General features: G+C 39.1%; 2 protein-coding genes across 4 annotated transcripts in view; both read right to left on the bottom strand.

The window, feature by feature from the left end:
- Window positions 1-2,846: 2,846 nt before the first annotated feature.
- Window positions 2,847-17,648, bottom strand: fam3c (FAM3 metabolism regulating signaling molecule C). 3 transcript variants are annotated; one of them, XM_066704952.1, is made up of 10 exons: window positions 17,542-17,648; window positions 16,207-16,262; window positions 15,234-15,338; window positions 14,574-14,600; window positions 11,097-11,220; window positions 10,821-10,879; window positions 10,327-10,377; window positions 9,131-9,215; window positions 8,755-8,881; window positions 2,847-3,281 (listed from the first exon to the last, which is right to left on the bottom strand). In XM_066704952.1, exons 2-10 carry the CDS (start codon window positions 16,217-16,219, stop codon window positions 3,132-3,134), a joined length of 741 nt encoding a protein of 246 aa, XP_066561049.1. In that variant the 5' UTR covers window positions 16,220-16,262; window positions 17,542-17,648; the 3' UTR covers window positions 2,847-3,131. The 3 variants fall into 3 exon arrangements, with proteins under 3 accessions (XP_066561049.1, XP_066561050.1, XP_066561051.1); XM_066704953.1 differs by lacking the exon at window positions 17,542-17,648 and adding an exon at window positions 16,987-17,072; XM_066704954.1 differs by lacking the exon at window positions 2,847-3,281 and adding an exon at window positions 3,667-8,294 and having other exon boundaries at window positions 17,542-17,647.
- Window positions 17,649-18,284: 636 nt separating this feature from the next.
- LOC136750138 (sortilin) overlaps window positions 18,285-27,639 on the bottom strand; it is a 34,110-nt gene continuing 24,755 nt past the window's right edge. The window contains exons 18-21 of the mRNA XM_066704946.1: window positions 25,202-25,298; window positions 25,014-25,114; window positions 24,387-24,504; window positions 18,285-19,841 (exon numbers count right to left, since the gene is read on the bottom strand). Of these exons, the coding sequence (XP_066561043.1) occupies window positions 19,827-19,841; window positions 24,387-24,504; window positions 25,014-25,114; window positions 25,202-25,298 (331 nt within the window). The 3' untranslated portion in view covers window positions 18,285-19,826. The remainder of the gene's footprint in view (window positions 19,842-24,386; window positions 24,505-25,013; window positions 25,115-25,201; window positions 25,299-27,639) is intronic.

The raw sequence follows: 27,639 nt of genomic DNA, 5'->3' as shown, positions 1-27,639 counted from the left end.
GGAAGAATCTACAGGTGCGTGTCAGCGTGGTGATGTGCTGGGTGTAGGAGAGCACAGGATCGAGGGTGACTCCTAGGTTTTTAGCGGAAGAAGGAGAGAGTGTGGTGGATTCCAAGGGGATCGAGATTAAGAGCAGAAGGTAAGGAAGAGTGAGGATTTGGAGAGGTTGAGCTGGAGGTGGTGTCAGTGCATCCAAGCAGAGATAGCAGACAAACAGGAAGAGATGCAAGAGGGGATGAGCGGGTCAGAAGAGGGAAACAACAGGAAGATATCCGCATAGAAGTGGTCAGAGAATCCATGGGATGCGATGAGGGGGCCCAGGGAGCGAGTGTAGGGAACAGGAGGGGCCCAGGACGGAGCCTTGGGGTACACCTGTGAGGAGAGGTTGTGGGGTGGATGAGGAACCTCGCCATGTCACTTGGTAGGTCCGGTTGTTGAGGTAGGAGGAGAACCAGGTGAGAGCAGTTCCAGAGATTCCAAGGTCAGTGAGGCAGGAGAGGTGGATGGAGTGATCAACGGTGTCACATGCTGCAGAGAGATCAAGGTGGATGAAGACTGAGGAGAGGGAGGCCGCCTGAGCACAGCTGAGGGAGTCAGTGACTGCCAGGAGAGCCGTCTCAGTGGAGTGAGCTGTGCGGAAGCCAGATTGCAGAGGATCCAGGAGTGAGTGATGGGACAGAAATGCAGAAAGCTGACGGTGGACAGCACGCTCAAGGGTCTTTGAGAGGAAGAGGAGTAGGGAGACAGGGCGGTAATTCTGAGGAGAGGTAGGGTCAAGGGTTGGTTTCTTGAGGAGTGGGATGACAGCAGCTTGTTTAAACACAGTGGGGAAACAGCCAGAGAGGAGTGAGGAGTTGAGGAGGGAGGAGATGAAGGGGAGTAGATCAGGAGCAGTCACTTGGAGTTGGCAAGTGGGGAGAGGGTTCAGGGCACACGTTGTAGGTTTGTGACCTAGGAGGAGAGAGGAAAGTTCAGAGTCTGAGAGAGGTGAGAATGAAGAAAAGGAAGCTTGGTCGGTGGGAGGCTTGGGTGTGATGGGAGATGAGGGGGGACTGTTGAAGAGCTTGCAGATGTTTGTGATCTTGGAGGAGAAGAAGGAGGGAAAATCATCTATAGAGAAAGACGAGGGAGGAGGGGGGGCAAAGAGGGAGGAGAAGGTGGAGTTGAGTTTGTGGGGGTTGTTGACAGTGGATTTAAAGAGTGATTGGATTTAAGACTTCTTGGCTGAGGTGAGTGAGGAGCAGAATGTGGACAGTAGAGAGCGGTAGAGTTCAAGGGCAGCTGGGTGTTTGGTCCTTTTCCACTTCTGTTCAGCGGCACGCAGACTGGATCGGGTTGGGCGAAGAACGGAAGAGTTCCAAGGCTGAGGAGGGGAGGGACGGACAGGACGAGATGTGAGAGGACAGAGAGAATCAAGGGAGGAGGTGAGGGAGGAGAACAAAGAGGAGGTAGCACAGTTGACAGACAGATGGGGAAAAAACAATGAAACGGAAGGTCAATGGAAGGTAAGAGAGTGAGAGCAGTGGAGGCAAGGGTGGAGGGGGAGATGGAATGGAGATTACGGCAGAAGGTGACAGAGGGAGTGGGACCTGAAGGCCAAATGTATTCAAGTTAAACAAACTCCACATGGTCATTCCCCTGGCAGTAGCTGACCAGCATGTCACTCACGAAGGGTCGCTGTGTCCATGTGCTCTGGCGCCAACCCGGATTCATTGGGCAACATGACCCCTCGCCCCCTGGTACACCTCCGGTCCCAGGGCTGCAGTCATTATGCAATGCAAGTCTTTCAGTGTGTTTGGCACAATCCAGCGCTCTTAGAAGGGAATGATTGCCAAACCAGACATTACAGAACTCCCTGTGAATGTTTCGGTCTTGAAAAATGTCTTTCTCGTTTTTGACTGAAGGCACAGAGCCGGTACACCACAGACAGCCCATTTTGCTTCCACATCCTCTCTAAGCAATGGCTATCCCCATCCTACAGAAGAGTCTTGTACCAAAAACTAATTTTCCTTGTAAAGACAATTCATAATTAGGACAGATGAAAGGGAAATTTAACTAGATTAATATATCATTCATCCATTATTAGAGCAGGGATACATGCAATTCAGCTGTATAGCCCTGATGCTTCGAGTGCTCTGGCCAACCACAGAACTCTGGGGACCGAGATCGCTTACAAGTAGTGGTGGTTATGTCTAAGTTTCTTCCTTGTGGAGAATGAGTTCAATAGTACCTGTAAAAGCCAGAAAAGGCCAAAGACTTAAACGGTCGTTAAATGTATGATGATCACTGAATAGTTTGATTTCCAAGTTATAGAAAGCACCCACATTTGTCATCATTAACAAGACAGCTTTTGCATTTTGCAAGGCTATGCTTCAAAAAGCATTAATGCATGAGTTTGGTTTTACTGAGTTTACAAAATATTGGCCCAGTTTATAAGAAAATCTCACACTGGTGGTCTGTTAGCAAAAAAAACAAAAAAACACACTACAGCAGTAGTGTTGTTCTTGAACTTGGTCTTAATGTGCTGGCAGCTAAACTGGGCAGCAGATCCAAACTCTACAATGTAAAACTCCTGGGAAGTTCACAGTGCCTTTGAAGGGTGTTTGGGAAGACAGACTATGTGGTAAAACATGCAGCAGGAAATGGGTTGAAGAGGCAAAGCAATTTTTCACAGGCTCTCAACTGCAGAATGATTCACAGAGGTGGAAAGGTAATCAAAACACCGGTGGCCCCGCTGGAGGGAACACCTACAGGCCTGCCTAAAGGGGCGAGTTCACGTAGTCCACACACACCACTGTTAAACATATCTATAATGATATTGCATTCCACAAACCCAAAGGCGCACACAATTCTTAAAACCATTTAATTCAGTGCGTTCCACAGGAGACTAAGCAGTTGACACCACACCTCCAAGCACCATTGATGCACAGTTTCAGCTCTGTGCACGGGCCCATCGTTCATAATTTAACCTTTCACTTGTTTTATATGCTTTACTTTGTCAGACACCCTGGTGCATTCCCCAGTTGGCAAGAGGTTGTGCCATGCTCTCAGTGCTTGGTTAGGACTTGTATACATTGATGTTTTGCTTCCTATAAGGCTTATTCTGGGTTTCCACGGTACATATGAATAAATCATGGTAGCATGCAGATGTCACATCTGTGAAAAGTGAAAATTTTTCTTCTATGTTTTATGGGGTTGGTTTGTGCGAGCTCTCCCATTGCATTATTGTGCAGAACAGGAGCTTCCAGAAGCCAGTGTAACATCCATTGTTCCACACCGGCCTTAAAATACAGGGAGAGATATTTCAGTACAGATACGAGATTCAATCATCCAAACAAACAAAAAACACAAAAATGTTTTTAAAATTGGTTTTGTTGCTTATTGCTATTCCTTTTACCAATATGCAAAATTACCAGGCTTTAGTAAAAGACAAAGAAAAAAAAAAAATTGTGGTTCCAAAATAAGCCTAGTAATGCTCTTGCACATTTAACAATAAGGAACAGATTCATTCAAATATAAATCTGCAACAATAGAAAAGAGTGAAACAGGGCAGATTAATACAATCTGAAGATTTATGTACAGTGAGAAACCGACCTAAAAAGTAGAAAATATTCAAAAAGGTAATCGATGGAAGTTTTTTTGATAATCAAAACCAATCTTTCAAGCTCAGGTTTCAAGTTTAATGTGGACGGAAATATAATGTGTATTTTCACTGTCACAGAGCAGGTTTTATTTTGATACAAGTACAAAATGATACATGGAAAGGCAATCTGGTGTAATTAATCCATTAACTAATTTTCACTTAAAAAGGCAACGGAGGGCCTTTCTTCCCAGCCCTGTCCTGGAGGAGTCCTCTCCCTGCTGGTTCCCATTCCCCACAAGCTGATCACTGAATCACTGATAATTGTCTTGTTTCTACCTTTTCAATGGTTCTCGCTCTTATTCAGGTGGAGTTCAGTCAGGTTAGTAGGTTAAAAACTGGGCTGGAATGAAAACCAGTCAGCAGATGCAGGGAGTCCTGCAGGACCAGGGGGTGGGACCACTGCTAGGGCATTGGGACGCTTCACTTTGCTCACACATCTAGTCACTTAATTGGCATTAAATTGATTATAAACAAATACAATTTTCAAGATAACCTATTTCCATATTAAAGTACAAACAATTAAATAACTATCCTCTTTCAACCAGACAACATTTAAAGGTGCTTGTGCAAGCCTGAGGTTATTAAAAAGCAGTTTTTTTGTTAATTGTATGTCACGAGATTAAAAAAAAAACAGGGCACAGTTTTGACGCAGTGTTTTGTAGGAATGCATATGTGATACAGCAGTCCCTCTGGCTGTATTGGTCTCTTTAAATGATTTTTTCCAGGGATTAATCTATACAAATTAAGGCCTATAATAGGTTCAGTGATGTGATAAAAATCTTGGCTAGAATAAAGGCCCAAAGGTTGGAGACCCCTGGGATAGCACATTCAAAAGGCCAATATTGAACTCAACATTGAAGAAACAAAACAAATATTGCTGGTCTCTGTACATCTGACAGTAGTACGTGATTATTTGGTTTTGGCATAAACATACATTTCTAAGTTGTCTTGCATTGGAGAGAAGTACTTCTATATAATTTTACAATTTGTACAGTTCTACTTCCACTATTCAACCATTAAACAATTCAAATGATTAAAGAGCACACTGTATAGTAACTGCAGTCTTACACTATACATCCATTAGAGGCCGGCACAGCCACCCAAATCCAGAATGCATCATTACCTGGGTATCAACTGTGTGGCGGTTTCAGATCAAATGCAGAAATTATCAGAACAATGCAGTTGTCAATGTCTGCTGCTAGGGAACAGGTGTAAGAGTTATAAATACACTATTTAAATAAACTATTACTTTTCAAGTAGATATACAAGCTATAGTAATAAACACACAAAAAAGGGGTACGTCACTGCCTAAGCAGTCCAAACCAACATGTTATTTGAGAGTAAAAAAAAAAACAAAAAAAAACAACACTGCAGAATATGGCCAGTACAGACTTAAATCATAAAATATATATATATTTTTTTAAACTGAGTTTCCTTCAGCTTAAAGCATTCATCATTAGGCCTTCAAAGCCTACAGAAGTCATAGGGCACAATGGTGGGAAACATGTGAACCATATAACTCTTCACCTTTATATTGAGGACCAAAATAAGTTTGGGAGAATTTGTATTATTTTAATCCCACAGAGCCTGGGTATTTCTCATACCAGTTTTTTAGTACCAGACTATCCAGCATATCCAATATGCTCCAACGTGGAGTAGTGGGCAGAGCTCTGGGTTCAATCCCAGGTGGGGATACTGCTGTTGTACCCTTAAGCAAGGTACTTTACCTAGATTGCGCCAGTAAATGCCCAGCTGTATAAATGGGTAAATATTAAAAAAAAAAAGATCCTAGATAAGTTAAGGGCAATTCACAGTAAAGAACAAAAGTAACAACTAAATCCTTCAACAAATTGGAGTTCTTCCACAAAAACAAATCAGTAAAAGTATAATACCTTAAGAACATAAAGTTTACAAATGAGAGCAGGCCATTCGACCCATCGTGCTTGTTTTGTGTCCATTAGTAGCAAAGTGATCCAAGGATCCTATTCAGTCTATTTTTAAATGTTCCCAAATTTTCAGCTTCAACCACATTGTTCCAGATTGTGACAATGCTCTGTGTGAAGAAGTGTCTCCTGTTTTCGGTCTTGAATGCCTTGAAGCCCAATATCCAGTCGTGTACCTGCTTATCTAGAAAAGCTCCTCTGGTTTGATGTGGTCGATGCCTTTCATGATTTTGAAAACTTGAATCAAGTCCCCATGTAGTTTCCTCTGTTCCAGGGTGAAAAGGTTCAGTTCCCTCAGTCTCTCAGTAGGACATTCCCTTCAGACCTGGAATAAGTCTGGTTGCTCTCCTCTGAACTGCCTCTAGAGCAGCGATATCTTTCTTGAAGTGTGGAGCCCAGAACTGTCCACAGTATCCAGATGAGCTCTAACTAGCGCATTGTATAGTCTTAACATTACTGCCCTTGTTTTAAATTCTACACTTTTGACAATATACCCTAGCATCCTGTTTTCCTTTTTTATTGCTTCCCCACATTACTTGGATGGAGAAAGTGAGAAGTCCACGTAGACTCCTATGTCTTTCTCATGCGTTACTTCATCTAGTTCTATTCCTCCCATAGTGTAATTATAGTGGACATTTTTGTTACCTTGCACTTGAATTTCATCTGCCAGGTGTCAACCCACAACTGAATATTATCTATGTCCCTTTGACTAGCCTGTGCTGCCGAGATTGTATCTGCCGAGCCACCTATTTTAGTATCATCTGCAAATGTGACAAGTTTGCTAACTATCCCAGAGTCCAGATCATTAATATAGTTGAGAAAAAGCAAAGGCCCTAGTACTGATCCCTGTGGAACTCCACTAACAACCTCACTCCAGTTAGAAGCGACTCCTCTAATCGACACCCTCTGTTTCCTATACATCAACCAGTTCATAATCCATCTACTTACCCTGAAGGCCTACAGCTTCCAATTTGAGGATCAGTCTTTGGTGTTGAACCTTATCGAAAGTTTTTGAAAATCGATCATATCATATGCTCTCACGTGATCTACAGCTGCAGTTGCATTTCAACAAATTCTAATAAATTAGTAAGACATGATCTGCCTCGTCTAAACCCATGTTGACGATCTCTAAGAATATGGTTTTCATTAAGATGCTCCTCTATTTTCTGTCTAATCATTTTTTCCAACATTTTACAGGTGATGCAGGTGAGACTGATTGGTCTGTAATTTCCTGGCTCAGTTTCTTGTGGATTGGTATGACATTTGCCGTCTTCCAGTCAGTTGGCACATCCCGTTCGAAGTGTCATTTGGAATATTTGAGTTAGCGGCCTATACATAATTTCCCTCAGTTCTTCAAGTAGTGTTGGAAATATCCCATGTGGCCCAGGTGACTAATTCTGAGTTTGACTGAACTGGTTGGTAACCTGCGGCATGTTATCTTTTTTTTTCTTTTGTAAAAACCTCTGTGAAATACTAATTTAGTACATTTGCCACATCTTGTTTGTTTTCCAAGATTCTTCAATTTTTGCCCTTTATCGGTTTCACTTCCTCCTTTATTGACCTCTTGCTGTTGTAGTATTGAAAAAACTCTTTGCGTTAGCTTTAGCTCCAAGAGCTATGTTTCTCTCTTTCCCTCATTGCTTTCCTGATCCCTTTCTTAGGATCTCTGTGCAGTTCAACAGGCTTTGTATTTTATTTAATCTTGATCGCTTTTGTATACGCTATACAACATTTTCTCTCGATATTTTGGCCACTGTTTTTTTGGTCCTCAAATTTGCCAAAGAAAACCTTGAAGAAAGGCACACTTTAATTGCTTCTGTTCCCCCCATTTTGTTTTAGCCTTTCTTCCTCATTTTAATTCTAAATTCCTTGAAGAGGAGGCTGCAGTAAACCAATAACAGTTATACATTTAAGGACTGCTGTTTCCAAGCAAACTGCGGTTTCTCCAGGGTGCCCATTTAAAACCCTCCCGTAATGTCCAGACTGTCACTGTGTGCAAGAAAGACTTGTCAGCTTGAGTCCAATATCCTGACAATTTAGAAGTTGTGCTGAAATGATGCAATACGACCTTACAAAAGAAACAAGACAATGTACTAGAAACCGGCATCCTTACTTGTTTCTAGGTTAATCAGTGTGGAACAATTCTGGGTATAAAACAGAGATTTGTTCATCAGCTGTTATAAACCAAGGTTATTGTATCCACATACCAAAGATACAAAACGGCTAGATAATTTAAAATAACCAAGGGATACCTTGCACTTAAGGAAAAAAAAAAAAATGAAATTTGCAAAACTACATGAAAGCTAAACTTAGTAGCAATAAACAGCTCTCTCATATATATATATATATATATAATTTTACAAAGAGAAACCCATTACCCAAATATTATGAGCAAAATTTAAAAATCATAAAACCTGATTAAATGAAGATACCTCTCACAAATGAAGAGATAGATTTCCCCTTAATATTTACAAAGACACTTCGAGATTTCACAGTGCTCATCATGCATTTGGTTTGCTGGTCGCAGGAATGATTTCCACAAGGATTGCTAGACATGGACACCACTAGGCCATTATTCAGGATTATACAAAATGTACAGAAGGATAGTGTCCCAAAACCTATTCCTGTTTATGAGGGATGCAGCCTTCCATTTCCAAAACCTCGGGCCAGCCCTCGTACTTATTGGCCTCAGCATTGTTCTTAATGTGCTGGAAGGAAATCAAAAAAGTATGTCTGGGTTTAATGATCAAAATAATCATACAGAATCATCAATTTTAACTGCTTTCAGATTCAGTATTATTAATGTGTAATTCTAAAAAGTAAATTTTCCTACAGCACTGAGATTAAATCCAGCAGGTAAATGAAAAACAAGAACACTCATCTGTTCCTGCTCCGAAGGCAAGTTAACCAAATATTCAGAGAATGTTTTCTTGTGTTTTATTAGGACTGTTTGTTAAATTAATGAAAATAATGCAATGGATTTGTGAAAGGCCTATGAAATACTTCAGCGTAGCTGGTTTAGCACCTGCTTTGCTCACAACATAATGTGAAGCAGCTGCACTTAATCGCTCTAGTTCACCGGATTACAATTTGGGTGTGGATTTTCTGGTGCAGCAGATTCATTATTGAAGGAATACCATGTTTCCAGGCCCAGAATCCCCCCCTCACCTGCTCAAAGGGACTCTTGGTTTTGATTCCTTTGCCTCCAACGAAGATCCAGTTATCCCGAAAACCAAGACTGCTAATACTAGTGCTGCCCAAATCACTTATAAGTTTTCTTGCCTCGTCATTTAGTCTGTAAATATAACCGCACAAACACGTTGGACTTCTGCTTATGAATTTGTGTAAATGTACAAAATGCACAAATGGCAATTTCAAAAATACAAATTCCATATATATTATATATAATCTCACACACACACTTAGTTATAGGTCCGGGTTTGTGTGCATGTGTGACAATGAAGTATCAATCAACAATAGCATTTTCTAACTTTTTAAAATCTAGGTGTATTGATAAAGCACCAGAAACAAAACTTAAACCTACTTTGTTGCACCGTCATCAAAAGTCGCCATCATCACAATTGTCCCATCTTCTATGGTCTTAAGAAATTGGATTATGGTATTTACATCTAAAAAAATATGTTAGACGTCAATACAAATACAGTAAAAAAAAGTGTGAGAAATGCTTCTTCACAAATGGTGGCATAATTTGTGACAAAATTAAGCCTAGGTCTTAAGCATCTGTGCCATGCCTTGCCGTGCTGGACGCGTCCGTCCATATTTGATATTTGCCATTTATTATTGTAATCATCAAGATATGTGCTAGTAGATGTATTTTAAACTTAAGTTAAGGGAGTCATTACTCTTACAGTCGAAACAAAATACACACGTTTCACGATGAAATCATACAGCAACAATATAGCAGATTATAATTGAACTAAAGTGTGCATGTTTCAGTCTTGGCATTTATGGACGCATGTTTTAGAGGGAATCCCAGATCTGCTGCATTTATTTATACATTTAACTTGTAAATGGGCAAACATTAAATAAATTGTGTTCGCCTTCATACTGATTGTCTCTGCTGAGCTGTTATACAACAGACCTGCACACCATTCACAAAACGACAGCCTGAAATACCGTCCAGTTGTTCATAAAATATTAATAAAATCGGCAACTACCGATCCGATTATTATCCTTCAGTTTATTTACTAGTTTACTAGTCATGGCTCTGCACCGGGGTCCTGTGAAATCCAAGTTTTTAAAACACTTGGATATTAACAGTAAGCAGTAATTGTTTCTGTACGTGGTTTTCACTATGCTGCTAATAATTTCTCCATGCTGTAATTTTTGTGATCCCACACAGCACTTGAGATTATATCTTCCAGCAGAATTGTAAATGTTGTGTTTGATGTATATTAATGTATGTAATGTCTAAATGTGTGTATTGTATGTATACAGTATTATTGTCCACTGCACTGTTCTAGGTTTTGCATTGGAACCCCCTGTACTTGCTTTGGCAAAACGGGTGTTACCTCATCATGCCAATAAAGCTCTTTTTGAATTTAAATTTGAATGTAGCTGATCTCTTCCCTGTCTCTCTACAAGTCAAGCACACATCTCCACTGCTGAAAGCGATGTAATTGGTGGGCTTACAGCCAAGTCAGGCAGCAGATAGTTAACCGGCCACAAAACCTGGACACATCCGGACTTGTCCGCCAGTGGCAACGGCGCATTACTCACCTCCAGCCCACATGTCAAAATACTCCGTTTTAATCACTTGTCCGGTTTTACCTGTGCAAAAAGAGTGAACACGGTCGATAAAGTCATTAAATAATCCTCCACCCCCACATATACATTTTTCGTGGAAACAAACATGGAGTGGCTCAGACATCTGCAACTGCCCCAACAGTCAGCTGGTCAAGAACCACTTTGCTTTCTCAGTCTCAGGATCTTCTCTCTCCAACTACTAAGGTTTCATGTTCAAGAATGGCAAGGTGCCGTCTCTGTGCTTGAAAATATAAAAGAAGCGAATCTTCACATTTCTTTAAAATGTTCAAATCAGAAACATTGATCGCCAGACTACAGAGGCCAGTGTACACTCAGCATGCACATGTATAGCCATGACGTGTAATGATTATCACAATATTAAAAACAGGTTAAACATCCATTCCTCTTTACCATATTATGGGATTTTGTGTGTAACAAGACACCACACTTTCTATAACTGTAATTACCATTTACTAAGGCTATATTTATTCCTCTTCCAACGTTGTTCTTGACTCCACTCATCAATCTGAAAGAAACCAAGATGCTTTATTACTTTACAAAAAATAAAATAAAATTACACTATGACACTGCTAAAAAAAGAAAACAAACCCACTAATATTTAAAATATAAGTGACATACTTTGGTACCACTAATCCATTTAGTTTTATAACTCGTATGTACAAACATTTTGTGGATTCTTACTAGATACCCTGGAATAGTTTGTGATCATGCACACGCCTTACATTGAGTCTTCCAAACAGATCTTGGGACCCACAACGCTTGCTGCTCCACTTGCCATTTTGAATGCATAGTGCCCTTCAGGACAAGGTTTTGAAACCCCACATTTAAAGCGGGGTGGCTTTGTGGCTGTAGGGGGAAAATAAATGGTTACATGCATGTACTGAAAAACATTTGAGTAAGGAACCCATCAAATCATCTTAATTATCAATCTGTTCAGTTTGTATACCTTTGGTATAAGGCCCCTCCCAAAGGTTGCTGCAGAGTACCTCACAGAATAAACCCAACTATACATTAGCTTGATATTGCAGATTTCAATGCATTTGTTCTGTTGAGAGCCAATAGTGACATTCACATCTTTAAATACATTTACACCATTTCTGCATTTTTGAGACATGTCAATTTAAACCGATTTTAACAATTTTAACATATTGTAGTAAACCTGGGAACAGGCAAAGAGGTCTAAATACATGATCAGAAACTCAGTCTTGGATTCAAGTCCAGGACACAAAAGGCCAAGGTCGAGGCCGGGAGCCTTTAGGGCAAGGCCGGTCAAGGCCAATGATAAGAATTTTAAAAGGTAAAGGCCACACTCATGCAGTTTAATCAATTGGGTTAGATGTACAAATTTGATTTAAAACTGTCTACAACTGTAAAAGAGCCCTTTTCCAAAATGTAAAGTACAGTAAATCTCAGCAAATTAAATGTTGACCAGATAGTCATTAATTCAGAACCACACTGTTCACAAGATATACTTGCATTTTACATAGTTGCACTCTGAGAAAAGCTTCTCCCATTCTTGCTCTGGATGCTCACATTTAAGCAATAGTTAGAATGCTTGCATATGTTGTAGCAAAATTAATTAAAGTAGCTAAAATCAATGCAAAATACTGGGTAAATTCCAAACAATAGATTGTAAAAAAAATCTATTCCAGTTATAATGAGTAATATTTGGGATTTCATTCCCATCTCTCCTTTCATATTTATTTTCAGAAATATCAGATATTTAAATTATATGCTCAGGTTTTAGTGGACATTAAAATTTTAAATTGTCTGTAAACTGTAAAACATCCCCATTATATTAGGATTACCACACGTCGGAATCTTTTAGCAAAGTGCACTATACCATTCAAATGTGAATGTAGGGAACATCTGGGTTTGTATTAATTTAAGTCATTCATATTTACACTACCATTCAAACATTTGGGGTCACTTAATTTCTTCGTTTTCCATGAAAACATACATGAAATTAGTTTGAATAGGAAATATAGCAAAATTAAAAGGAAATAGTCATTGACAAGATTAGAAATAATGATTTTTAATTGAAATAATTGTGTCCTTCAAACTTTGCTTTTGTCAAAGAATCCTCCACTTGCAGCAATTACAGCCTTGCAGACCTTTGGCATTCTAGTTGTCAATTTGTTGAGGTAATCTGAAGAGATTTCACCCCATGCTTCCTGAAGCACCTCCCACAAGTTGAATTGGCTTGATGGGCACTTCTTACGAACCATACGGTCAAGCTCCTCCCACAACAGCTCAATAGGGTTGAGATCCGGTGACTGTGCTGGGCACTCCATTATAGACAGAATACCAGCGGACTGCTTCTTCCCTTGCATACTTTGGAGCTGTGCTTTGGGTCACTGTCCTGTTGTAGGAGGAAATTGTCTCCAATCAAGCGCCGTCCACAGGGCATGGCATGGCGTTGCAAAGTGGAGTGATAGCCTTCCTTCTTCAAGATCCCTTTTACCCTGTACAAATCTCCCAATTTACCACCACCAAAGCACCCCCAGACCATCACATTGCCTCCACCATGCTTGACAGATGGTGTCAAGCACTCCTCCAGCATCTTTTCATTTGGTCTGCGTCTCACGAATGTTCTTCTTTGTGATCCGAACACCCGAAACTTTGATTCGTCTGCCATAACACTTTTTTCCCCCCCAATCTTCCTCTGTCCAGTGTCTGTTATTTTGCCCATCTTAAGCTTTTCATTTTATTGGCCAGTCTGAGATATGGCTTTCTTTGCAACTCTGTCCCGGAGTCGCCTCTTCACCGTTGACGTTGAGACTGGTGTTTTGCGGGGACTATTTAATGAAGCTGCCAGTTGAGGACCTGTGAGGCGTCCGTTTCTCAAACTAGACACTCTAATGTATTTGTCCTCTTGCTCAGTTGTGCGCTGGGGCCTCCCACTCCTCTTTCTATTCTGGTTAGAGCCAGTTTGTGCCGTTTGATGGGAGTAGTACACAGCGTTGTACGAGATCTTCAGTTTCTTGGCAATTTCTCGCATGGAATAGCCTTCATTTCTCAGAACAAGAATAGACTGACAAGTTTCAGAAGAAAGTTCTTTGTTTCTGGCCATTATGAGCCTGTAAATTAACCCACAATTGCTGATGCTCCAGATACTCAACTAGTCTAAAGAACTATTAAGACTGGCCTTCTTTAATCAGCACAACAATTTTAAGCTGTGCTAACATAATTACAAAAGGGTTTTCTAATGATCAATTAGCCGTTTAAAATTATTTGGATTAGCAAACAACGTGCCATTGGAACACTGATGGTTGCGGATAATGGGCCTCTGTACGGCTATATAGATATTCCATTATGAATCAGCAGTTTCCAGCTACAATAGTCATTTACAACATTAACAAATGTCTACACTGTATTTGTTTTGTTTGCCGTTATACAAAAAATAAGAAATTACAAAGTAGTGAGAATTTGTGTCCATGACTACAGTGTGATATTTCCAGACTGGGAAAACAGTTATAACGGACTGTAGCACAAATAAAACAAGTAAATCGCAGTTTCTCTTTTTGTCGTTTTGATTTTTTTTTTTTCCTTCCCGTGTACTGACCAGCTAAAGTTTGCACGTTGCAACAAAACTGATAAACTACATCCAATTTAACTCAACACAATAACATTTTTAGAAAACAGATTAATTTAAAAAGTAAAATTCACAATCAGTTTGCAGTATGAGAAATTACACACGAGCAATTTTAAACACCAAGTCCTCAGAGCGAGGCCAAGGACGAGACCCAGAAAACTGGCCTCGAGGACCCAAGACTGCAGAAACTCCAGGCAGATAAAGGTTGAAAGAATGTTCCAAAAGGCCACAAAAGCACAACATTGCCCTCTTGTGTCTGAAGACGCTTAGATCACATTTGCAATCCTGCAATATAGCACTTTGCTTATGTGCTATAAAGTCAGATAGAGTCACAATGGGGGGGGAATTGTAAACTAATCTTAAACCATACAACTGTATGCTGTGCTCATCACTTAATGGAGATGCCTTTGTGTAAGTCCTGTAAGTCCCACTAGGGCTTTCTAGATGAGGCCTTAGAGGTCACCATACCACCCTGCTGTTCCACTGACAAGTAATACATTTTAAAGTACTGAACATGAAATAGACTTTTCAAACAAACATTGAGACATCTGATCTCTGAAATGTGCCTTGTACAAAAAAAGAAAAATTGGGAACCAACACTTACGGTGTTCATCTGAAGAGGTGGACTTCACTGTTAAAGGAGAGAGAGAGAGAGAGAAGAGGTTAGAAAGTTCCTCTGGCAGGAATACATATATGCATATCCTTTAATGATATAGTTTTGCATACAAGGAACTAGAAATGTGATAAATGTGATAAATGAGAGAAAGAGGATAGAACTTAGAATAGAATCTTTGGTAAACCGCTAAAATAAATAATTGTAGAAATGATGCCACAGGAATGGAGGGAGCGAACCCTGGCAGTCACATGGCTGAACGACTGGTAGGAGGGGAAGGTAGAGAGTGTGAGGGGGGATATGGTGAGAGACAGGAGAGTGGGGGCAGGATGGAGCAGCTAGGCAAGCAGAGTGGTGGGCAAGGACAAGGGTCTTTAATTTATAGTAAGCCAGTGCAGTGTGAAAGAAGAGCAAGGCAGAAAACAAGGCAGGCAGCAGAATTGACAGGAGAGGTTTAGAGAGGCAAGTCTTCAGGTGCTGCCAATCCAACCAGGATTGGATAGCTGAAAGGCAGGCAGTCAGGGGGAGATGCCAGAGGAAGTAACAGGCTTAAAGAAGGAAAGAGGAAAATCTGGGCTTCACCAGAACAGAGATGATTGAGAATCCATGAGAGGAGACCTAAATTGATATGGTTACATTTTGAAAACTTACCAAAGAGGTTTGCTATACTGGAGTCCAAATCAAACTCCAAAAGCTGTGATGCAGCATAAACAGCCAATAAAACCACAAAAACCAGCAGAGCTAGCTTAACAAAGGCTGTGAAGAAAAATAATGTTACTTTAATGAAACAAAACCTGTTGTGGTCATGCCCACTTTTGACCAGGTAGTCTAGCTATACTATGTAGAGTATGACTAGGTTTCCGAGGATGAACTTACATCTGACATATAATGAACAGTAACCTCATCATAAAAAAAAAAAAAAATTGCTCTAATACATGCAATAAAATGAAACTCTAATACATTATCATTTTTCTTTGGTTTCCCTTCCGGTCTGCATGCATGCCTTCATTTAATGCCACTTTATATTAATATTTACACCACCTATTTTTAAACATGTATTCAAATCAAGTACAATTACCTGGCTGATCCAGAGCTCAGACACTTCATATTCAAACATTTTCATTATTTATCAGACAAGGGTTTACAACAGTGTTCATAGTATTGGCTGGTTTGTATGGATTATACACATTAAATCAAAAGCTGTACAATAACTGGAGCAAAGCTGTAAAATATTCCTTACATGGTAGTGCAAAAGTGCTGCTTTCCCTGTGCAACAACCTGCCACACTGCCCTGTGCATATCTATATCTATGGGTAGGCCTTCTGAATTATTCTGCGGAGGCTTGGTGACAGCTGGCTAATGGGCGATTTCACAAGCTCTATCTGGGCCCATAATTATCATAAACAAACTGACACAGAGCGGTGCTTAATTTCCTGTTCACACTGTGGCTTCCCTCAGTAGTCATTTTACCCATTTAATGAATGGGACCCTTATCTACAGCATAACGTTTATAGATCCAAAACAGTAGAACACCCCCCCCTAAGAGGGAGAGTGGAGAGAAAAAAAAAAAGTAAAAACTGAATGCCAAGTAGAAGCTACAAGAGAGCTGAAAAAGGTCCCTTACCTCCCGCTCTCATGCTTTAAGCTGTGGTCTGAGTCCACTACAAGGAACAAGGACACCTGAATCAATGCAAAACAAACTGTTAAGGAAATGTCCAGGCATGCCATGCTTTCAAGCAGTACATTAATACCGTTTGTAAGGTCAATATTTTTAGTATGCGTTTGTTCCCGTTGGGCGCAGCTCTTGGCATAATCCACGACTGTCTGTCAAATTGATAAATTAACAGATAAAACAAAACGAGTGGGTGTGGTGAACTACAAGACACTCTTCAGCGCTAGGCAGACGTGGAAGATTGGGGATGTAATTAAGTAATGCTTAATTAGGCTATATATTATTGATTTATTAGAAGCATGAATAGAAAGTCCACCCATCAAGTCTGAAACGAAAGTTACACAACTGACAAGGAAAACAGCACATCATTACTTATTCTTTACCTACATATAAAAACTATTGACAATACCTCTAATAACATTCTTTGTATTAGTACATAAGTGTAGCGAGGCACTCCTTTACAGACTTCAATGGGTTTGATTGCGGTTTCGGATAAAGATCAGATGTTTTCGGTTTGTGGTTTTTGCAATGTCTTTTACCTGTTGAACACCACTCACCTGAGCTCACGCTTTTAAAAACGCGACCAACATCTAGAGCAGTCATTCGATTATTGCATTCTGGAATATTTACCAATAGATCACTAAAACAATAGATCACTAAAACAATAGATCACTAAAACAATAGATCACTAAAACAATAGATCACTAAAACAATACGCCCAGCCGTACTTACAAGTCGTGGTGTTCGGATTCAGAGGAAATGAATAAGGAAAAGACGGGGAAAAAACTCCCCAAACTGGATATTCTGGTATTCATTTCTTTGAACCGTCAGTCCAAGCATTGTCATTCTCCCCGTAATGTACTGTATTCAGTGTATGACGGAATCTCCAGTACGATTATCAACTACATTATAAATGATTGCCAAGGGTGAAGTGTGAAACTTTAGTCAACTGAACCTGTTGTCTTGCTCCTACATTTCAGCGAGTCCAAAACTAGTTAACTTAATTTGTGGTAGACCGCTATTGAAATTCTACTTCCGTAAAGATAAAACAGTAAAACTTAATATCCGAAAATATATCCTTAGCTAGTGTTGGTTTTAACTGTCTAACGTTACTCGTCGGTTGACAACTTCAGGTCACTGGAAGCTCGTCAACGAAACCATTCTGTACATTCATGTCACTCCGGCAGCTTAACGAGAACAGTTTGTACACAACAACCCACTCACCGTAAGAGCACTTGAGTTCAGTTCTCGTTTAGATATTAAAAATATGCGGAAATGTTACCTTACCTGGTCTGGTCTGTGCCACGGAGACAGGTACACTGCTCTTTTCCTTTTCAAATAGCTTCGTTTCTTCCTTTTATTGTTTTTATGAGGAAATACTCAGGATGTCCTTCATCGTCAAGAGGGTAAACCCTGTATGACTTAGTTACGTATGACGTATTGCTGCCCCCTAGCGTGGAGGATTTACCAGGACAATAAACATCTCCCATATTTTTTAGGAGAGAAAAGTTAAAATGTATGAAAACTAAATAACTCTTATTATATGTTTCATAATATTCATGATAAGCACCACTTTTGTCTTGTTTCCTTAAAAAAAGTATTTTGTTTTTAAAACACTGACTCCTGTTTTTAATATTCAGTTTTTCAGTTCCGAGGAGCCTGCTGAGGATGTAGTTGACAACACCACAAACACCATAGCCAAAAAAGCTGTTCCTTATGACGAATGAAAATACATTTATATATTAATTATATTATACCTTCACGGAATATACATTCACATATTAATGTACACAAAGTGCTTTCTAGTACAGTTCCCTTATTGGGTACCCTAAGAAGTACTGCAAGTACAACACTAATACAGTTCATATGTTATATATAATTAGCTACAGTGCATTAAGAATTCATGTTTTCAACACAGTGCTTCCAAAGACACAATGTCATCCTGTGGCCTACCAAGTACTTCACACCTGCTAACTGCACAATCAACACAGCTACATTGAAACCATGAAAAAAAGAACCAGACAAAAGGGTTAAGAATTCAGTATGGCTCAGTTTTATTAAGGATTTATTTTAACATTCTAAACATCTTTAAAAAAAAAATCATGAACCCATAAGTAAATTAGTTCCGATTAAAGTTTGACAGAGAAAACAATACAAAAACAAACATTTGTAACAGTGTATACCTTCATACAGCATTAAAGAGTGAGTATATGTTTGTTTGAAAAGAGTTATTGTGATCTTTTGTCACTGTAATTAGGTTTTCAGAGATTAAATAGAGTTTAATTGAATCAGAGTTTTGACCCAGCTACCACATGTAAATTCTAAATGTGTTACAGAAATGTGTTACACTTTGTTTTAAGCAGTGTTCATATGCGTGTTGGATGCAAAGTGCTGAGAAAGTTTTGGTGTTTTTAATTGGTGGGGGGAGGGTTAAAGTCATATTAGGACCGGATTAAATCAAACTTTGACTCACCGTTTATAGCCACCATAAACCTGAACTTTATAGCTTTAAAATTATGAGTGGAAGAAAGAAGGATCTGATGAAAAAATAAATGAAGTCGATGCTGAGTACAGGTGTCTAGTTTTCTATTAGAGGGTGGGTCACAGTTGTGAGTTATTCCAGCCTCTGGAAGAAAGTAATGCGTACTTCCAAAGTTTTGGCCTACATTACTGTGCCATTATATTACACAATACATTTTCATCATATTTCCCTTATCAGTATGAACCCTTTTTTAACAAATACATCTTATAACAAAACCGATCTCCTTTGTACGTGAGATCAACATTCACACACAATACTTGTATTGCCACCACAGAAAACTATTCACTGGGAGATATTTTTTCTGTAGGAATGCATTTGTCTGCTTTTGGTAACTGATATTCCAACTTAATCTATTAAACTTGGCTGCGTCAACATGAGTTTTGCCTGTGCCACGTGGTGCTTTAAGTGACAAATTTAAAAGAGTCAGCCTGAATTACAACAGCAGTGTTACATAGTTAAGTTCTTACCATCTTCCCCTTCAGTGACAATTCTGAACCTTTTTTACATTATATTCATTGCTCTCCTCTGCGTATACTTCTATGAAAGCATCATACACCAAAATTGAATGTAAACCTGCACAATATTAAGTAAGTTTTTCAAAACCGGTGCAAACATTTGAATCAATCGCAAAATAATTCTATAGAAGATTTTGTATTTTTTAGAGAACTCTCTTTCCCCTGAGGAATAAATTAATGAAATACATGTTCTTTCTAACCATTAACTCTTCAATGTTCAATAAATATTATGGCCATATCCACTAGTGTATAGAGCATATTTACAAATCTCATAAAAGCCCATGGTCATAGGTCAAGTAGTGCTCTGAAGATAGGGAAGAACAAGCATAAATTAAATAATATTTTCAGCTTGCAATAATAACACACAACAAGAAAAAGAAGGAAAAGCTAGAGTTGATCTTTGGAAATAGAATTCACAGGCCAATGGGTCAATCCTGTCAGAAAACATATTTGAGTCATTGAGTTCAGTGTGGCTGGAAACTTTTCTGGACATTGCACTCCAGGGTACAGCAGGGTCATGCAATGAGATCCTAAATACAAATAACATAAAAACATATATAACATTAGTGTTATGCCATTTGATTCAAAAAACGTCAAGCAACATAAAGACACAACATTTTGTTTGTAAGTTGGAAAGTATTGACCTAGCACACACCTTATAGAAAAAACTAGGGCTGTCCCGAAGGGTCAATTTTTAACTTCGAAGGTTTGGAACACATCACCGAACGAAGGATCGAAGCTTCGTGGGTGGTCATTTGCATAATGTGACGTCATCGATACATGATGGTACTTTCTTTGTTTTTATAGGTAACCCATATGAAGATCACTTATTTTAAACTTCAAAGGAATGTTTTATCCCAAACAGTAATCATGTATTACAGTTTATGTAAATACATTGATTTTACTTGCATGTTACCTTCCTGTAAAAGCACTACTCATAATAAATTGTAGGCGCGGTGACATACAGCTCTGGAAAAAATTAAGAGACCACTGCAAAATTATCAGTTTCTCTGGTTTTACTATTTATAGGTATATGTTTGGGTAAAATTTACATTTTTGTTTTATTCTATAAACTACTGACAACATTTCTCACAAATTCCAAATAAAAATATTGTCATTTAGAGCATTTATTTGCAGAAAATGACAACTGGTCAAAATAACAAAAAAGATGCAGTGTTGTCAGACCTCGAATAATGCAAAGAAAATAAGTTCATATTCATTTTTAAACAACACAATACTAATGTTTAAACTTAGGAAGAGTTCAGAAATCAGTATTTGGTGGAATAACCCTGGTTTTCAATCAAAGCTTTCATGCGTCTTGGCATGCTCTCCGCCAGTCTTTCACATTGATGTTGGGTGACTTTATGCCACTCCTGGTGCAACAATTCAAGCAGCTCAGCTTTGTTTGATGGCTTGTGACCATCCATCTTCCTCTTGATCACATTCCAGAGGTTTTCAATGGAGTTCAGGTCTGGAGATTGCACTGGCCATGACAGGATCTTGATCTGGTGGTCCTCCATCCACACCTTGATTGACCTGGCTGTGTGGCATGGAGCATTGTCCTGCTGGAAAAACCTCAGAGTTGGGGAACACTGTCAGAGCAGAAGGAAGCAAGTTTTCTTCTAGGACAACCTTGTACGTGGCTTGATTAATGCATCCTTCACAAAGATCATCACTGATCCTCCACCAAATTTCACAGTGGGTGCGAGACACTGTGGCTTGTAGGCTTCTCCAGGTCTCCGTCTAACCATTAGATGAAAATTGGACTCAGAGAAGATGACCTTACTCCAGTCCTCTACGGTCCAATCCTTATGGTCTTTTGCAAACCTCAGCCTGGCTCTTCATGACTCCAGCCCTGCCCCTAGGAGTCTGTTTCAAACCATCCTCGCCATGCACTTCACTCCAGCTGCCATTTGCCATTCTTTTTGTAGGTCACTTGATGTCATCCTACGGTTGTTGAGTGAAATTCGAATGAGTTGGTGGTCATCCCGGTCAGTGGAGAGTCGTTTTTGCCCTCTGCCGGTCTGCAGGTTTGTTATCCCCAATGTCTGCTACTTGACCTTGTTCTTATGAACCGTTCATTGTATCCCTCTGCCAGTAAAGTCAGAATTGAACCCTTCTTTTCCTCACTCAAAACTTTCCTTTTCAAGTTTTTTGTCATGGTCAATAGTTGTTTTTTGATTCCAATTACTTTTGAGGTACTACTAGCACTGTTTTTGCCACCCGGCTGGTCCTATTGCAAGAGGATAGTGATGACCACAGCAGTGTTTTTTATAGTTTTCCTTGTTAATAGGACGTGGTTCAGGTGATCACCTAATCAGTACCTCATTCAGTAGAATGAGCTGTGCCTGTTTTGGATTGGCTGCCATACATGCAGAGATGCAGATTTAAGAAAAAATTGCAGTGGTCTCAATTTTTTTCTGAGTTGTATGTATGTTATCTTTAATTTGTATTTAATACAATACACAATAAGTGTCTGAAATTGCGATTCGATGTAAACCCTTCGATGAAAAGCCTATATACACCTGTGTTCAATAACACAACTATACTGAAATTAGTAAATACTAAAGACACCGGAACACAGTAACCTTGACATTTGGGTTAACTATAGTAAAAAGACTCACTTCTACAGTTCAGAGTTTGTGTCAACATTATATATTGTTCGGTATATAATAATAATAATAATAATAATCATAATAATAATGGGTCAATTAACAATGAACTTGCAGAATTAGTACGAAGTATTAAACACGGCATCATCTCCAGCTAGTATGCTGCTTTCAAATCTATGCAATTGACCATTAAGCCGAAAAAATAACGCATCATAATTTAAACTTGCGTTGCTAAATGATCCTGGAGTTTAGATCCTGGACCAATTGTCAGTTGCACAGCTTAAATTAAGCTATCTGGGGGTCCTCTGTGCATTTAGCAAAAAAAAAAAAAATCGTTTTTGTTTTGTTTTACGTTTCCATTATATTTTACAGCAAAACATTTTGCTGTAAAGATGGCGGATAAAGAAACAATAAAGCATAATAACGCACAATAAAGCTTTCAGAAAAATAAAAATAAAAAATATCAGTGTAATCGTATAGTTTCAAAATACATTGTTTAAATTGAATCTGGTCCAATGTCTGCTGACATGAACGTGGACATTGAGGGGCTTTTAATGACGGTTTTGAACTTTGTTATTTCCATCAACGTTTATTTAAGTAATGTGCAGTATACAAATCTAATGCATTAACTTCTATGTGCGGCATCTGAAGTGCGGTTTAATATTTTAATGATTGCGGTGGTTTCCAAGGAGGAGACCGATCCCATCATTGCGGGTCCAACAAGTCGTCGTGTTTATTATCACTGCAGCTCACACAGGCACTGTGGAGGCCGATGGGACTCGGATCAGGGACGCACTGGACCGGCTCTCTCGATCCCCTGTAAGCAGCAGCGGCGCCTAACTGCGCGCCCTGCGCCCTGACTCGAGTCTGCTTGATTCGTCCTGATAGCTATGAGACTGAAGAGCATAGGTGCCATGTTGGTTCCAAATTCCCTCTTACTTAGTGCATAAGAAAGAAATCTGTATGAGCCAAAATGGCGTCAGTTACATCATCCAGACCGAGTATAGACTACTGTCAGAAAATGAGATTAGACGTTTATGCAATATTATATACTGTACAAAATGTGTGTGTGTGTGTGTGTATTACAGTTCGTATTCATTGTGTACGTCTGCCAAACAAATACAATAAATCACTATGAGGTCTGTTATGTAACTGAGGTATGTCTGTAATGTTTTATACACATAAAACATTTTGCACACATTATTAATACTTGCAAGTCATGTTGAGTGAAATCACCAAAATGACCAATAATAATAGTTACTATTAATATTAATAATAATTGAGATACACCTATGCGTAAGACATTTAGTTAACGATATTATTATTATTATTATTATTATTTATTTATTAGCAGACGCCCTTGTCCAAACAATATATTACATTTAATTAGATTAATCGTGTTGGTTAAATAATGGATTTTAAATGTATATTTGTCACAACTGTATTGAATTCAGCCAGTCAAATACAGACTTTTCCGAGCTTTTGCGGTGTGCAGTGAACGACTCGTTCTTTCCGGTTCAAGTCTATGTAACCCGTCCTGATTCGGGCTGCTTTGGTTCAGTCACTGAATCAGCGGAAGAAATGAACGAACTGAATCTAGTGAATCGAGTCCCTGAAACAATCGAGCTGCCGTCACTACTCATTATTCCGCCCCCCGTCACCTGTCTTGCCGCCTCCCTGCGCTCCTCCCCACCGCACCGCCGTCACCCCATTACCCCTGCACTGGCTGCGGTGGCGCTACAGTATTCAAACACTGTCAATTTCTATTAACAGGACAGAGAAACATTGATGTGATCGTGACGTGACGAACCTTCAAAGACTGCCCTAGAACAAAGCAGACTAATTGGTAAACTCCTCTCTGGTGTGCATCTTGTGGAGCAAAATGTGTTTCGTTTTTTAATGTATAAATCTATTAACACTAAATTATACATTTACAAAGAATGTATATTTGGGGACAACATGCCCTGTCATTAGGGGTCATTTATTTATCTTTAGGCTAAACAATATGTTCAATGTAAACTGAACTGTATATATGAAACCACATGAAATGCTAATGCTTATCAGAAGAGTCAGTGCAAACGCCGTGCAATTTATTAATTTATTTACTTATGATTAACAGATTAATTTTGTTTTTCAAATGGAGATAATTGAAAGCACAAACAAGTAAATCCCATAATACTTATTCCTTAAAAGAGTACTACTAATAATACTGCATTTTCATGCTGCCTCTATATCTAAGCGACCATAAACATTAAGCAAATGCTCAGTGCTTCATTAACATCTTACTACAGTTAAGTTCAGGGGAAACCTAAAAACATTGTCCTCTCTCAAATGACCCTTCAATTAAGGAGCTAATTGGTATCTTTATGATGTAACTAAACTATAAAATATGTGTAATAATGAATAATAACGTCATACACTAAAACAAGAACCATGCTTTGACACAGATCCTGAAGTGCTCACCTCATCAGAGTCATCGTGGAAGCCTCCTTCATTAATGACGGCACTCTGCTCAGATTCTCCAGCTATGCACAGATCATCGTCTTGCAGTTGTAGAGCAGAAAAACGGTATGCTATCATCCTTCAGAAAGGAAGAACAGGAATAACAAAAACTTCTCTTATACTTCATTTACACATTGTACTTGACAATAACAGATCACAGTCTTCGTTGTCACACAAGATTTTAAAATACAAATAAAAGAGTACATTTTGATCATAAGTTTGGGTTCATGGAAAAATATGTATCAGATAAGGATAGTGTTCAACAGCCAGTGGGTTATAGCTTATAGAATTTGTGAGTGTGACAAAACTTGTGAAAAATAGTACTAATGTAGCAATTACACATGGAAAAAACACATGGTCTTGAAATTACTTTCTTAAATTTTGAAACATAATACAAGAAAACTAAGACTTTTCATTTTGTAAGTAAACTTTTTATTTATGATTTAAAGACTACTACTACTACTACTACTACTACTACTACTACTAATGCTACATATGTATGTGTGTGTGTAAATATATACACACAAATCCATTTGATATACACATTGTAATAGGTTCTTAGTTTAGCACAATTTCAATTTTTCTTACCTTCCTCCACACACATATTTCCTGACAATGAGAAACACACCGACACTCAATGCGAGTACCAGCACGCAGATGCTCACAGCAGTCACAGCAGTTCTCTCTTGCTGTAAACAGAAAGGAAAGTGTTCCTGTCAAGCTGCAGTGCAATAAAACAGATGATGGAGCGCTCACTACTTCAGGAGGCTACTCACAGACTGAGACTGCTGCCCACACAGCTTATGGATGTCCTTCTCTGTTCGCTTTGGAGTGAAGCCTCCTTCACACTTGTCACCAGGCACTTTTCGATATCTAGGGGGATAACGATAATTGTACATAAGAAAAACAAAAATAAAGTTGTGGATAATAAAAACGGGTAAAACAGAAAATGAAATGTCACCAGTCTACTGCGAATGGAGCTCTCCAAGCAGGAAATTTATGACTCATACACTACCACTGTCATATATAAACATCATACTTTTACTACAACATAGGACATGTTATTCATTGAAGATCATTTTTGCAGTCAGAAGCCATAGTCAATCAAGCCACTCCAATGGAGAAGATCTAAATAAGTATTATTAAGTATAAAAAAGTAAATGTAGTTATATATATATATATATACATACACACACACACACACACACACACAGTGCCTATGGAAAGTATTCAATTCACCCCTGTTAGACTTATTCACATCGTGTGTGTGGTGTTATAACCTGAAGTCTTGATGTTTTTAAATGGGCGATTTTTCTTCTGATCTCCACACTTTCAATATTGGAAAAAAATGGGGGGTGAAAAAAACTATAAAAAAGTAATAAAAACCTTAACATTTTCACCCCCTTTGCTATGACACTCCTAAATAAGTTCAGGTCCAACAAAGTGTCTTCAGAATTCACACATTAAGTTGATGGAGTCGATCTGTGTGCAATAAAAGTGGTTCACATGATTCCAGATAAAATACAGCTTTCTCTGTAAGGTTCCACAGTTGGGTAGAGCATTCAAAGTTTGGATACTATCACAAAGTCCATGGAGCTTTCAAATCAACTCTGAGATAAAGATGTGGAAAGACACAAATAAGGGGAGGGGTATACAAATATTTCAAAGGCACTGGATATTCCTTGGAGCCAGGGGAGGACACAGGGCAGGATGCTAGTATAGAAGGACAGGCCACTTTTCGGAAATAATCTCTAGACTATTGAAAATTAAAACCACATAGCCCACAACAACCACCATAAAACAAAACCCATAAGAATACCTGCAACTCCCAAAGTCTTTTATAGAAAATGTTTTGCTTAGGTATTACACAACACACCCATATTTGTTGCCAACAGTTAGAAATATTTTTTCTATCATGTACGAATGTGTAATTATTTACAAAAAATAAAATAATACAGTAATCACTTCTCTTTACTGTTGCTTCTGTTGCATTAAACTGAATGCTGCTGAGTTGAGTTGACTATGACTGCTACTGCTGTCTTTGAGTCAGACTATGAGTATTTCAGTCATCAGATGAGTGATGATTAACATCTGTCAATCTTCAGAAGCATAAGAGCACAAGATGGTTATCCCTCAACACAGAGCGCAGTCTGGTTTAAATTAATTTCAGAATTGAGAAGTTGAATTCACAAGACACATAGATGAATGACAAAGTTAAAAGAAGTTTCAGTGCACAGACTAAAGATCCATAACTTGCAGAATGGGTTGCAAATGAGTGATGAGCAAATGAGCAACATATGTAGATGAAATGCATTTTCCACATTGACTTTCTGATGTTACACTGCAGTGTAACGAGTCCTGCTCATCTCTGTTCTCATCTGGTTCAGAGTCAACAGTATCTCTTAACTCTGACATTGTGACATTCAACTTGTTATGCTTTGCTCTGCAGATTGCAGCTATAACTGCCAGCAAAAGCAAGCAAATCATTCCTCAAACCTTGGACATCAACATTAGTCATGGTGGCAATACCTTCCAGACTTTCAGGCTGAAATACAAAACCTGGCTCCACAATTTTCTTATAATTTCTGGGATCTAACACTGCATCCTTCATTAAGTTGCCGCAGCTAAGTATCGCTTTCTCTCGCGTTTCCTCGTTTAGTTATATAGACTGTTTACGTGGTTTGTTGTTTAGCTACGAATTGTATATCTTGCACCTGTATTGTCGGAAAAGCAGCGACTGTTTGTTAGTTTGTTAGTGAATTTAGCCAGTAACCCAGCGCACTCGACACGCCCTGTCTGCAATCAGAAGCGTTACACTGTAGGCTGTGATTATTTAGCATTTGTTTAACATTACTACGAGCTATTGTTCAAAGTAACTGCATGTATCTGGCACTGTCTTTGTCCGTATTCAGATATTAAGCGGCCAGTAATTGTGCTATTAGCAGTCCTGCGTGGGAGGGAGGGCCATCCTGACCAGCCTTGTGTCATTCAACGCAACACAGGTGTGCACTGTCCTCATTAGTTACAGGTGACGTATTTAACAGCCCCCACCCCTCTGTGCCAGCAGCCTTCAGTGCCCCCCTTCTGAAGGGCCCCAATTACAAAGGGCAGGGACTCTAGCTGCGGGGACTCCTGCGAGGAGACGCCGCACAGCAACAACAGGCAACCATGACGATCTCTCCAATTCCTGTCCTGCTCTCTCCTTCCTCTCGGC

This window comes from Amia ocellicauda, chromosome 5 (assembly GCF_036373705.1).
Source record: "Amia ocellicauda isolate fAmiCal2 chromosome 5, fAmiCal2.hap1, whole genome shotgun sequence".
Lineage (NCBI taxonomy): Eukaryota > Metazoa > Chordata > Actinopteri > Amiiformes > Amiidae > Amia > Amia ocellicauda.
Note: the sequence above shows the minus strand (reverse complement) of the source record. Positions and strands in the feature narration are given on the sequence as shown.